Source organism: Triturus cristatus, chromosome 6, assembly GCF_964204655.1.
Source record: "Triturus cristatus chromosome 6, aTriCri1.1, whole genome shotgun sequence".
NCBI classification, from domain to species: domain Eukaryota; kingdom Metazoa; phylum Chordata; class Amphibia; order Caudata; family Salamandridae; genus Triturus; species Triturus cristatus.
In genome coordinates, this window is record NC_140589.1 from 1,232,078,118 (window position 1) to 1,232,092,503 (window position 14,386).

General features: G+C 45.4%; 1 protein-coding gene across 1 annotated transcript in view; it reads right to left on the minus strand.

The window, feature by feature from the left end:
* Positions 1-2,249, minus strand: part of LOC146821228 (calcium homeostasis modulator protein 6-like) — a 93,679-nt gene extending 91,430 nt beyond the window's left edge. The window contains exon 1 of the mRNA XM_085612166.1: positions 1,563-2,249. Within this exon, the coding sequence (XP_085468292.1) occupies positions 1,563-2,093 (531 nt within the window). The 5' untranslated portion in view covers positions 2,094-2,249. The remainder of the gene's footprint in view (positions 1-1,562) is intronic.
* Between the last annotated feature and the right edge of the window lie 12,137 nt (positions 2,250-14,386).

A 14,386-nucleotide genomic window follows, 5' to 3' on the forward strand; every position in this document is an offset into this window, starting at 1 on the left:
GCACTATGGGAGTGTAATTACTAAACACTTTTCCAAACGTGATGCTGTATAGTATACAAATACAACTGTCCAGCTCTCTCACAAACTGACCTGAGGTTGTATCAAAGAGAGAAAACAACCAACTAGGGAAAATAATATACACCATGACAGTGTTTACTATTATGTAGGACACCACGCACATCCTTAGTTCATACTCATGTGTGCCTCGACCGTGCACATCACTATTTTCAGGGTCATATAAGGGTGACCGGAGAACCACAAAAGTAAGTAGTTCAGAGAATTGATCTTACCCACCCATGTACTGGGTGCCAAATATATTTCTTGATTTAAAACATTTTTAAACTAGTATCTTTTTTCAATTGCAAAGAGCAATACAATACACCCTCCATTTTGGGGCCTTACAAGCAAATTAATATAAACTCCATTTGAACATAGTTCATCGGATAGAAGAATGTCGATCCTTAAGGTAATTTGTCTTTTGAAACCCCAAAAAGCACATTTTTGTCACTTTCTCAGTGAACAAGTTCAACAATACTGCAAATAGTTCAATCGGCCAGAGTGACTGCATTTACACTCTATAGCAGAAAAGTTACCCACATTAATGCGATTGTGGAGTTGACCAATACATAATCCTCCAAAAGCAAACACATAATTATCCTAGGGAGCTAGGCAGATACAGCTGAACTTGGGAAAGCACAAATGTCAACAAAGCTCTCTTTATAAAAGTTATGTTTATTTGTATAGCGGGCCATCACCTGAGAGGGTACCCTGGCAATGACCAAGTGTGTCAGTATAGCAGAGTCTGGAGGAGGTCCTCAAGAAGAAAGGAGGGGGCTCTGTTGTGGAGTGGGGGTCGTGCCACGCGTTAGGAGCGATGAACGAGAAGGCCCGGCCTTCAAATTGGTTTCTGTGTATGCGTGGGAAGTGTGCGAGTAGGAGTCTCACGGGAGGTGCTTGGATGGATGTTGGAAGAAGGGCCACACTGAGAACATAAATCAGCCCTGTCGATTTTATCAGACCGGCGGGGAGGAGAGGGTGTATGATACATTTGCACTTCTTTGAACTGAGAGGGAGAGTGCCAGCACTGCTGCTATTCATTTAATAGGAGGGTACTGGCACTTCTCAGGAGCAAGCAGGTACTCTAAGTAGGGAGTACCTGCACTTCTAGATTTCTATTTAAAACACTGCTAGACACCGCATTGGGGAAAGCGGGTGGAAGTAATGCCGGGCTGGGAAAGCGTTGGGAGTTAGGACTCACAGCAGCGTGACTGCAAAGCGGGCCAATCGCATGGGCGGCATCTTTCTCCATAACTGCAAAGTGTGCGACATCTTCATCCAGAAGGGGCTTTCCAGGCAACAAATAGCTATTTTCAAGGGCTTGTAGTTTCGTTTCGTTTTTAAGCATGTCTGAAAAACTCACAATGCAAAGTTTATGTGGCTAAAAATGCCGCACATACAGAGCCACTGGCAGACTCACTTGTCTGTGGGAAAACTTGTCACTTCAAACATGCTCTACAGTCTACCGCAGCCTCCTTGGTGGCCGGAACTAAAGTTCGGATTACCTGAGACTCCGCCCGCAGATAGCGAATCACCTCCTCAGCCGCTTCCCCCGAAGTCTCGCAAGGCATACGGTGCAGGTCCCCCAGGCAGTCTACACCCCTGTCCAGGCACAGCCGGGTCCGCAGCCAGGGTGGGGGCAGCGGCGGCTCCCCGGTAACCAAACACTCGTAGTAGGCACCGTTCAGCAAGGCCACGGCGATCCAGGTGAATGGGGCCACCGAGGCGCCGACCGTCAGCAGCACGAGGACCCGCAGCCTGCAGCGGCGCGAGCGCCGCCCCGGGAATGGGGCGCGGCAGCCGGTGAGCAGCCGCCAGGTGCGCGAGTTGAGCAGGAAGCCGAGCAGCAGCAGCACCAGGGCGGGCACCAGCATGGAGACCAGGCTGTAGCTGAAGCTCCAGGCGTTGCAGGGACACTGGAAGACCACCTGCGAGAAGAGTTGTTCCCCGCCGGCCGACAGGAGCGATAGGGCCCCGTAGCCCAGCGCTGTCTTGTGGTTGACACACAACCCCACGACTGCCTGGAAGTTCTTCATCACCTTCGCGTGCTTGGCCCTTCCACGTTCCACCCTTCTTTGCTGCACGCGGGTTCCCAAAGACTGGCACACGACCTGTGCGTCGGCTTTGATTTTCTTCAGTAGGATGATGTGAGATCGGCGCAACGTCAGACTCTGTTTACCTCCGTGACTGAAACCGCGCAAGAGGAAGTTCTACAGGCGCGCCTGCTAAGTGTAGAAGTGTGGTTTCAGTTTTTGTCATCTGTGTGAAGAGAGCGTTTGTTATTGTGTGCCTTGCTGGTTCATAGTTTAATTATTTGACCACACCTTTCTCCAAGTTCCACCCTCATAAGGCAATGAACATTCACATGTATCGAGAATTTCTCGTGCTACTGCTACCTCACCTTTAGTTTACAGAACTTGCCTGACCTTCCTGTTTTCATAGTTCTCTGAACTTCTTTCTAGCGTAATGCTTTTTTTTGGTATTTCTTCGACTACTTTCTGAAAATCCAATGTAATACCTTAGCAACCCCACTGGCTGAATGATAAGCTCGTTGATGCTTAGAGCAGGGCTTTAAGTGGTCCGTGCCCTGCCGGTGCCCATCACCGGCCGTTCTAAAAAGCAGGTGCCGAGACGTCCCGTTGGGGCTGTCCGTTTTTGCCCTCAGGCGAATAATAAATCTAAACTCTGCAGCGGTCCCACCCTTCACTTTTTTTGATGTTACTTCAAAGAGACTCGGTATAGTTCTTTCAGTCTCATCATTCCAGAACTGAAGCATTTTCAATATTCTATACAACGAAGCCATAGTTGTTGCTTATTTATCTTATGCAATTAACAACCATTGGCAAAGCCAATAGTCCTGGCTTGTTGTAGGTGTAATTTTCCTTGTTGTATTATATATCTGCATGCAATGATAAAAGCAGCAAATTACCGGTCGTGCGACACACTGTGCTAAGCACAGATTTCGCGCAATAATCACTCCACGCAAGGTATTAGCGTAAAAGGCCATTTATTAGGACAGAGTTGGACAACCATAACCAAACATCAAACAAACCCCCCAACCACATAACTCTCATCCTTCCATTCTCTCCCATACTCCAACTATTCCATCCCACTTCACACAGCAACCTCCTTGCTTATCCCATTCGCTTCCTCACTTCTCTTCCAACCTCCTCCATCATTTCCATCCATCGTAACCTGGTATGACGCACCCCCACCTTTCACCAGTATCCCCCTCCCCGGAAGGGTGAGTATGCCCGTCATGGACTCCTCCCCCTCCCAAATCCGCCCCACTCACTCACAACCCGTCCTAAACTGGCACGCTTTATAGGAACATTTAGTTTCCTCAATCGAGTCCTACGAAATGTAGGGTGGGTGGGCGGCCAAACAAAGCTAACTCCCACCCTGAGGCGCTGGGGAAAGGAAGAGGAAGGACTTCCTCTTCCAGCCCCCTTTATCCTCACCTAACTAACCCCACCCCTTATCCCACCCCTTCCTTCCCGGTCCCTCCCTTGCGCGAAATCCCCGGGGGAAGACTAGTCTGCCGACCTTTCTTCCCCCGGGGGCCGCATTCTACCTTACTTTTTAAACCATGACCTAATTTAACCACGCCCCTTTAAAAGAACCCCCAGTTTTCCATCCCACTTAAAGCCCCTGGCTTAGAGTCAGATTTAATAAGCAAAGCTCACTGGTGGCCGAGACCCGTGTGTCTAAAGTGCACCAGTGAGAACCTAGCTTGTACTTAACGGAGGAAGACTTTGCATGGTCCGCAGGTCTGTGGCACGGCAGAGCACAAAATATTTTTGCGTGCAGTGTTTAATATGTCGTTTTTTCTTGCTCATTTGTATATAGAGGTACGAAACCCATGTCCCGCATGTTCATAAAAAGTATGCCAGAATTCCAGGGCATTGAAATCTCAAATGTTGCAACATTTATAAATAGCGTGCAGAGGTACAAACTTCTAATCTTTACTTATCTTTGTACTTTTGAGGAGTCTCGGGAGCCGCAAGCCATCGTTCTTCGACATCTACAGACCCCGTATTCCCATTCCCGTACTCTTAGCAAGAAGCAGTATTACACCGTAATACATGTTTCAAGGCGCACAGTAAAGTATTTAACATAAATTGTGGTGCTCTCTTTATCTGAGCAGTGCCACTCCACTGCTGCTGCATGGTGCCTGCGTAGGTCCACAGCGCTGCAGTCAGATTAAAGGATGTAAAGGCTCGACCAAGACACCACTGCACAGAAGCTCTCACCATTCTGGGACAGCTCTATGGGAGCAGAAGGTCAGCAAGAGACATGAAGATCCAGCAGGGGAGATGGCCAAGTATGTCACCAGCAACCAAGTCATGCTGCAGTGCTCCCACGGCAATAATGGAACTGCCTCATCAAAGTTGGGTATGATCCACGTGGTGCAAGTGGTCAGTGGGGCGCTTAAAGGCCAAGTGGTGCTTCTTCGGCTCAAGGTCCTTGCCTCTGAAATCTGGTAAATGGGCGCAGGCTTGTTACACTGCCTACTTCCACGGCCTGAGACATCACACAATGAATATGAATCCACTAGACCAGTGGTTCCCAAACTTTTGACTACTGCGGACCCCCATTGAGTCACCACTGGAAGCCGGGGACCCCCAAGCAATTTGTAGGATTTATAATTCAAACATTATAACAGTAATTCGAAAAAAATAAACACACGCGTGCATACAAAACAAATACTCAAATTAGTAAGTATTTTAGGGGCATATTTACAAGCCCCTATCACCATGAGAACGTCACTTTTTGCGATGTTCTCATGGCGAGAGGGGCTTTGCTTTATTTAGAAGGCAGCGTTAAGCCACTTAACATGGCTTAACGCTGGCTTGTAAATAACACCCCCTTTTACCCAATGCTTAGCGTGAAAGGGGTGGGCAGTGGGTGTTGCGGTGGGCGTTCCACTGCAACACCCATTGATTTTGACACTGCACCCTATTAACAAGGGCAGCGTAAATGGGAGGCATTACCAAAATTAAGACCAGGGAAAACCTGGTCTAAACTTGGCGAAACAAGGAGAAATGCTTTAATTCTCCTCGTTTTGCGAAACGCCTTTTATTGTTTATGTTCAGGAAGGTGACCCTTCCTGCACATTAACAATCTTTTAAAAGAATGACATTTTGTAACTTCCATGTGTGCTGCATTAAGCAGCACATATAGAAGTGACAAAACGGCATTTCAAAATTGTTTATATGCAGGAAGGGGGACCTTACTGTACATAAACAATCTTCCCCTGCATGCAGACACCCTTGCACCATGGTGCAAGGGTGCCTGCATTGGCGCCACAAAGTTAAGTGTAGCGCGAGCGCAGGGGAAACGCAGGGCTGCATCATATTCTTGTAAATATAGGTGCAGCCCTGCGTTTCTGAAGTGGCGGAGCGTGTCGTTAAGCCAAGGAGGCTAACAACACTCTCTGCCACTTCTGTTGTATTTTATATTGAAAGAATTTGCAAAAAATGAAGAAAATTAATGGGAAGGTTGGTGCTGCATCTCCGTGACTAGCTTTTAAATGGTTGGTTTTATTTCGCAGTATGAGGCTCCTGCTCCTGCCAGGGCCAGATTAGAAACCCAAAGCAGCCCTGGCAAATGTTTTCAGACCAGTCCCCATACGGTGCACACCAAGTGCAGTGAGTGAGCCTGACCACTACAAAGGGGGCTTTGGGATGCTCCCCCCAAAAACATTTAGGAAACAATGGTGCAGTCTACAACACAGTTATCATTACATATTGAATTGTATTAGCTTTTAAAGAATAGTAAATTAAGTCCTTACTATGCACCAGAATACGACAACCTTTTTTGGGGTTCTTAAATGATTTCCCCACTATCACCCTCCAACAGTGCCTCTCATCTTTCCATAGCCCCTCTGTCACATTTATTACATTTTTTATAGCATCTCTCATACCATTGTAGGATGTCAGAGCACTTTACATCACACACATATAGAGACAGTGAATCATACATTTAAATCAGTGTATAGAAAATGTCACATAAGGCAAAGGGGACTTCAAGGTGTAGAATTCACGTCATTCATACTGGTAGGCATTTTTAAATAGTGCTTGGTCTGAAAAAGCACAAACTCAGGATTCAGAACATAGCACAGTGGTTAGCATTGACTTTAACAATAAAAATGTATTTCCACCCAAATAAACTTTTTTAGCAGCATCAGGATAATGAAAGACTTGGAAAAACATGTCACTAACTTGTACCTTGCAGTTTGCAAGCAGCTCATTGATGACAGTTTATAGGTCACTGTGCTAGATTACGATTGTCACTTATGAACTGCACAGTAACAAAATAATCTGTTTTTTAAAATCTTTTATACATGTTCTTTGCAGTAGGCATATTAACCCTCTGTGCTACATTTGATCATTCAAAGCTGCCACTGGACAAAACTCTTATCTCTCTCCAGCAGGTGCATTAATCACTGGTGTTATCTTGACACTTTTATTGTTGTTTGAAAACTGCTAATTATACAAGATACTTTACAGTGCTTTTAAAACTGCTCTCTGCGGACCCCCTGGGAATGTGTCACGGACCCCTGGGGGTCCGCGGACCACAGTTTGGGAAACACTGCACTAGACCAAGAGGACAAAGCACTTCTTACAGGGCTGGGAAGCATCAGCAGCTCATGGATGCTCTAAAGAGTGTCCCCTCTTCTTAACCCCGGACACCAAGAGAAAGTGCCGTCCACACATGGCCATGAGAGATTCAAAGGTAACCTAGGGTTTAGCAGACAAAAGCCACTAAAATATTGTGCTTAGGTAGATGAGAGTGCTCCACTTTAATTTAAAGTGTGGGGAAGTAGCTTTGAACCCAACTAACAGACTCGCATGTCCACTGCTCAAATTGTTTTTATATTTCCATATACTAATTCCCCACTAATCCTGTTTGGGTTCCGGAGTAGAGTGCTACTCGCTGAAAAGCACTTCAACACCTCAGCAGGGGTAGCAAGCGCTTTATAAATGCAAGCCCGTTCCTCTTCTATCCTTCCACTATCCTTTTTCAAACCAAATAACAAACTAATTTGTCCACGGCTCAAATCAATTTGCATATCTCCCTCACTAATTCACCACTAATCCTATTTAGGTGAGGGAGTAGCGTGCTACTCACCGAAAAGCCTTTCGACGCCTCGTCAGGGATAGGAAGCGCTATATAACTGCAATCACAATTGCTCACAGTCACTGGTGAACAGACTGGGCTCATCACGACATCAGAACAACTCCTCTTTGAAGCCAGTGAAGATCGGGAGCAGAAGCAGTTGCCAAAAATCCTGTGTTCATCAACAATTGCTAGGAGTACCATTAACAAAAAAAGGCCCAATGGGCCCTAAAGTGAACGTTCCAGTGGAACACCACCACATGGCAACCCCAGATAGTACCCCAAATTATTGGTATATATGTGCTCTTGTACCAGAAGTGGTTTAGCAATCTGTGATGGAACCTATTCTAAGGAATTCCTCTCTAAAGATGTTTCATGCCCGTTTGTGATGTATGTATGTTTCAGATTCAGATAACTGTGAAATCATAGAAGCTCACTAAGAACTGGCCACATTGGACCTGGTCTGCCCATTCGTAGGTAGTGAAAAGAGATAAAACTGTTTTAGAGGACCGATCTCAGGCATGCTTGCACACCCTGTGCCAGCAAGCATAAATTTGAATAGAGGCAGAGAAGAAGGCATTGACATTTGGTCGTGCATTCTCTATCACCTGTCAACTGCTGTGACCAAAACTCAAATAATGAGGTGAGAATCTACAACCTTGATTGCATAATAACAAATAAAAGACCCATCGGCGGCTCCTTCGCTAAGGCGGAGCAGCATCGCCCTTCTGCTTTTCAGCAGTGAAAAAAAGGAAAAATAAAATGATAGTAACACTATGTTATTTTATTTTTCCATGCGGAAGCCAGTCTTGGGGTGTGGCGGGGCTTTGCTGTCGTCACAGCCAGCACGAGAAGGATTGGTTGGTGCAATTAAGTATGCATGATTGTTTGGCCGGTCATCTTGGACTGGCCAAACAGTCATGCACGCTTAGCATGTTCTCCACCCGGCTGTATTGCACACCTTGAGTGGAGAACATACAGAGGCTCCCACTCCCTGTCTTATTGCCGAACCAGGCCACTCAGACCAATTAAGACGCTGCTGTCATGCTTGTGACATCAGCGTCATGATTGGCAAGGGGAGTCTGGGAGCCTGGGTGCTTTCGGTTGACAGAAGAGGACGGAGGAGAGGCGGTGGCCGGCCAGCAGGTAAGTGATATTTTCTTTTATTCTTTTCTTTTTTTTTTAACCACTCTTCCTGCCTTACTACTACTGCCCAGTAGCAGCCGCCATTGATTACAGACCCGTTAGAGGGGTTAAATCAGCCATTCAGAAGTGAAGAATGTGCTTCTGTGGTCTCCTGATCTGGCCTTAATCCTTATGGTCATGCTGCTGCCGCAGTATGCTGTGTCTGCTGTAACCCCTTCGGTGCATCAGACGGTCGGGAGCCATCCGACGCACCAGTGCTCATGTGCGTCAGACGGCTCCCGGTCGTCTGCGCACATTGCAGTGTAAATCCCTCTGGTGCGGGCACCAGAGACATTTCCTCCCAACCCCAACAGCCTCATGAGCTGGGGAAAGGCTGTATCTTTGGTTTCTCTGAAATGACGATCAGCGCACATGTCGCGCTGAAGTCATTTCAGAGAAACAGATAGGCTCATTTAATTTTCACTTTCTACATGCTCAGGGGGCTATTTCATGTTGAAAGTCAGGAGATGCATTGTTGAAAAGGGGAGAATCTCCCCTTTCTATTGTTATCCCTCACTAGTGGATCCCTGCTTGGAGATCACCCCAAGAGGGCGATCCCCAAGCAGGGATCCACCCATTGGTCGCCAGGGAGGGAGGAGCGGTCCCTTGGGAAAAGGCCTTTGCTCTGCCCAAATTTTTTTGGTATATTTAAACTTTTTGACCCTCATGGGAGGGGGGGGAGAAAGAGCACTAGCCACCAGGGATTTTTTGTTTTTATCATATTTTGGGGTGGGGGCTGCCCAAGACGGGCATGCCAAGCCCCGCCTAATTCCACAGTCTTTCTGATCCCACTGGGGGGGCAGATAGGGGCAAGAAAGCGCACTAGCCACCAAATTGTGTGAATTTTGGGGTGGTGGCTGCCCGAGATGGGCATGCTAATGCCCCTAACCCCCACCTAATTCCACTGTCTATCTGCCCCCTGAGAGGCAGATGGGGACAATAGCCACCGATCTGCCCCCAGGCGGGCAGAAAGCCCTCTAGGCACCAGGGATTGTTTTTTATTTATACGTAGGGGTGGGGGATGCCAAAAATGGGCATGCCAATGCCCCCACCCCTCAAAAAAGATTCCCACAGACTTCCTGCCTCCCCTAGGAGGCAGATGGGGGTGATAGCCCCCCATCTGCTCCCCGGGGGAGGAAAGCACACCAGCCACCAGGGATTTTTTTGTTGGGAATTTTGGGGTGGGGGCTGACCAAGATGGGCGTGCCAATGCCCCCACCCTGCCTAATTCCACAGTCTTTCTGCCCCACCTGGGAGGCAGCTGGGGACAATAGCCCCCGATCTGACCCCCGGGGGACAGATAGTCCTCTAGGCCAGTGGTTCCCAAACTTTTGACTACTGCGGACCCCCATTGAGTCACCACTGGAAGCCGGGGACCCCCAAGCAATTTGTAGGATTTATAATTCAAACATTATAACAGTAATTCGAAAAAAATAAACACACGCGTGCATACAAAACAAATACTCAAATTAGTAAGTATTTTAGGGGCATATTTACAAGCCCCTATCACCATGAGAACGTCACTTTTTGCGATGTTCTCATGGCGAGAGGGGCTTTGCTTTATTTAGAAGGCAGCGTTAAGCCACTTAACATGGCTTAACGCTGGCTTGTAAATAACACCCCCTTTTACCCAATGCTTAGCGTGAAAGGGGTGGGCAGTGGGTGTTGCGGTGGGCGTTCCACTGCAACACCCATTGATTTTGACACTGCACCCTATTAACAAGGGCAGCGTAAATGGGAGGCATTACCAAAATTAAGACCAGGGAAAACCTGGTCTAAACTTGGCGAAACAAGGAGAAATGCTTTAATTCTCCTCGTTTTGCGAAACGCCTTTTATTGTTTATGTTCAGGAAGGTGACCCTTCCTGCACATTAACAATCTTTTAAAAGAATGACATTTTGTAACTTCCATGTGTGCTGCATTAAGCAGCACATATAGAAGTGACAAAACGGCATTTCAAAATTGTTTATATGCAGGAAGGGGGACCTTACTGTACATAAACAATCTTCCCCTGCATGCAGACACCCTTGCACCATGGTGCAAGGGTGACTGCATTGGCGCCACAAAGTTAAGTGTAGCGCGAGCGCAGGGGAAACGCAGGGCTGCATCATATTCTTGTAAATATAGGTGCAGCCCTGCGTTTCTGAAGTGGCGGAGCGTGTCGTTAAGCCAAGGAGGCTAACAACACTCTCTGCCACTTCTGTTGTATTTTATATTGAAAGAATTTGCAAAAAATGAAGAAAATTAATGGGAAGGTTGGTGCTGCATCTCCGTGACTAGCTTTTAAATGGTTGGTTTTATTTCGCAGTATGAGGCTCCTGCTCCTGCCAGGGCCAGATTAGAAACCCAAAGCAGCCCTGGCAAATGTTTTCAGACCAGTCCCCATACGGTGCACACCAAGTGCAGTGAGTGAGCCTGACCACTACAAAGGGGGCTTTGGGATGCTCCCCCCTAAAACATTTAGGAAACAATGGTGCAGTCTACAACACAGTTATCATTACATATTGAATTGTATTAGCTTTTAAAGAATAGTAAATTAAGTCCTTACTATGCACCAGAATACGACAACCTTTTTTGGGGTTCTTAAATGATTTCCCCACTATCACCCTCCAACAGTGCCTCTCATCTTTCCATAGCCCCTCTGTCACATTTATTACATTTTTATAGCATCTCTCATACCATTGTAGGATGTCAGAGCACTTTACATCACACACATATAGAGACAGTGAATCATACATTTAAATCAGTGTATAGAAAATGTCACATAAGGCAAAGGGGACTTCAAGGTGTAGAATTCACGTCATTCATACTGGTAGGCATTTTTAAATAGTGCTTGGTCTGAAAAAGCACAAACTCAGGATTCAGAACATAGCACAGTGGTTAGCATTGACTTTAACAATAAAAATGTATTTCCACCCAAATAAACTTTTTTAGCAGCATCAGGATAATGAAAGACTTGGAAAAACATGTCACTAACTTGTACCTTGCAGTTTGCAAGCAGCTCATTGATGACAGTTTATAGGTCACTGTGCTAGATTACGATTGTCACTTATGAACTGCACAGTAACAAAATAATCTGTTTTTTAAAATCTTTTATACATGTTCTTTGCAGTAGGCATATTAACCCTCTGTGCTACATTTGATCATTCAAAGCTGCCACTGGACAAAACTCTTATCTCTCTCCAGCAGGTGCATTAATCACTGGTGTTATCTTGACACTTTTATTGTTGTTTGAAAACTGCTAATTATACAAGATACTTTACAGTGCTTTTAAAACTGCTCTCTGCGGACCCCCTGGGAATGTGTCACGGACCCCTGGGGGTCCGCGGACCACAGTTTGGGAAACACTGCTCTAGGCACCTGAGATTGTTTTTTATTTATACTTAGTGGTGGGGGTTGCCAGAGATGGGCATGGTAATGCCCCCACCCCGCCTAATTCCACAGTCTTTCTGCCATTCCTGGGAGGCAGATGGGGGCAACAGCCTCTGATCTGAAAGCGCACTAGCCACCAGGTATTTTTTTTCAGTACATTCTGGGGTGGGGGCTGCCTGAGATGTTGTAGGAACACAAGGGAACAACCTTTCGATCCCCATGAAGCTGCACAGCCAGTCTCACAACGAGTCCAATGAATTAAACTCATGATAAACTCTTCAACTTTTTCCATTTTTAATCAACCTGTTTCTTCCGTTTTCTTCAATTAATTTTACTCATTATCATCTCAGTTCAAGTGTATTCATATAAACACAGGAGTGTAGAATGCTTCCAAGTCACGCTTTATTTAACAAACACCCAATGCATTTCGGAAAAAAACCCTTCCTCAGAGGTATCTGTAGTACAAAGAAATATTTTCATCACCATCAATTCAATAATAATACAACAATTACAATAAACATGATAAAATGCACTCAATTTCTACCACGCCATTTGATTTTTTTTTTAAAGAAAACACTAATGAATTCAATTCATGCTTTATATCGTATTAACTACCATCAGAATGATTATTACTCTGTATTTTGATGTTCCTAATGGCCAACTCACACTTTTAGAATCTAAGCATGGAGTTTATTCAAGGCGCCTAATTCAAACCTCCACCCTGTGTTAAATCTTCAATATTAATATTCTCTACAACATGCTTACCGTGACATGTATCGAGTAGTCCCAAAGCGAAACATTTTAAATAAATTGTATCCACTCACGTTTCAATCTATTCCATTCCATTTCGCGGTGGAAACCAGCACAAATGTTCCCATTCTTCTTATCAATAAAGTAGCTTGAGCTGTCGCCAACTTAACCTCTCATTTATCACCCCAACTCCCCTCAGGTGACTAGTCACGTGCCTGCCCGTACGCGCTAAACTCAGCGCCGGATCAAACTAACTCACGCACGCGTTCTGATGTTGCTAGTGAATTTAACTCAATTACCCACAAAACCCCAAACTCAAACTCACAGTCCCCCCTATAAACTACATACTCATGACATGCTGACCAAGGCAGTAACAGGATAAAACTGACAATACTGAAAGCAGCGATGTTTTACAGTGAATCAAATATTTGTGAGTACATCCACATTGCCAAATTATCAGTGCGAAAAGTCCATTGCTGTATAGATTCTATTTCGTGGTGAAATTTGTGCATGACACAGAAACAACACTCCTGCGTAGGTGAAGTCTTTAACACTATGTTGATGTTGATGTCCCGTAAATTTTAAACAAATTCAACCTTCCTCTTCTCCTTGGGTGCGATCTCTCCAGTTTTGGACGGAAAGTTCATTCAGATAAGGTGGTGAGATGCACACCATTTTCTCATCGCTTTACTCTTTTCATGTACTTAGTAATTTAAACCTGATGGGTGTGCTAGCTTACTTTGCGCTCCGTCCAATTGAGCCGCAATATAGTAGGAACACAAGGGAACAACCTTTCGATCCCCATGAAGCTGCACAGCCAGTCTCACAACGAGTCCAATGAATTAAATTCATGATAAACTCTTCAACTTTTTCCATTTTTAATCAACCTGTTTCTTCCGTTTTCTTCAATTCATTTTACTCACTATCATCTCAGTTCAAGTGTATTCATATAAACACAGGAGTGTAGAATGTTTCCACGTCACGCTTTATTGAACAAACACCCAATGCATTTCGGGAAAAACCCTTCCTCAGGGGAATCTGTAGTAAAAAGAAATATTTTCATCACCATCAATTCAATAATAATACAACAATTACAATAAACATGCTAAAATGCGCTCAATTTCTACCATGCCATTTGAATTTTTTTAAAGAGAACACTAATGAATTTTATCCTATGTCAGGACTCGAGGAGAGGATTATGCCAATTTTTCTCCACTTTATTGGCAATAGCAGCCTTAGGATTAACAAAGAGACTACCTTGCCCATGAACCAAAGGGAAAGTAGTCAAGAAAAGCAACACATAGTAACATCCAATCAGTGACAGGGAGACAGTGACCAATCATGGCATCTCAGTCCAATACATAGTCCATTGTTAGTGTCCCCTCTTCCTCTTTCCCTGCTGCTACGCACCCAGATAACTGCTCTTCAGTTTACTTTTAAATGTTAAGTGCTTAGATTGTTGTATTTGATCTCATGTTTAGGCATTTCATAGCATGACTGTGCTGCATTTCGAAATAACTTTCAATGTTGTTGCATTGTTGCGCTTTCAATTTGAAATGTTTGTTCTTGATTTTACTCTGTAAATGCTCTACCGTATGCACGCTGTGGTGTTTCTTTCATTTGCTTGTGCGCGTGGGCTGTGCTTACTTTGCCTGTTTCTTCGAGCCGCGGGGACGGTTCGTCCGTCCCTACATGGCGCTCTGCATTCCTCCCATTACTAGAGGGCGTGGGAGGCGGTGTTTAGAGCGTCGCGTTCTTGAAAATCCTCCTCAGGAATTTCAACTGACGTGCGCCATTCGCCGGAGCCTTCTGGTCTGAGGAGAACGCCTTTGTTGGTCTGTAGACGGCAGCGGACCTAGTTTTTCCGCTTCTCATCAGTTCGGTTCCCTGCCTGATCCTG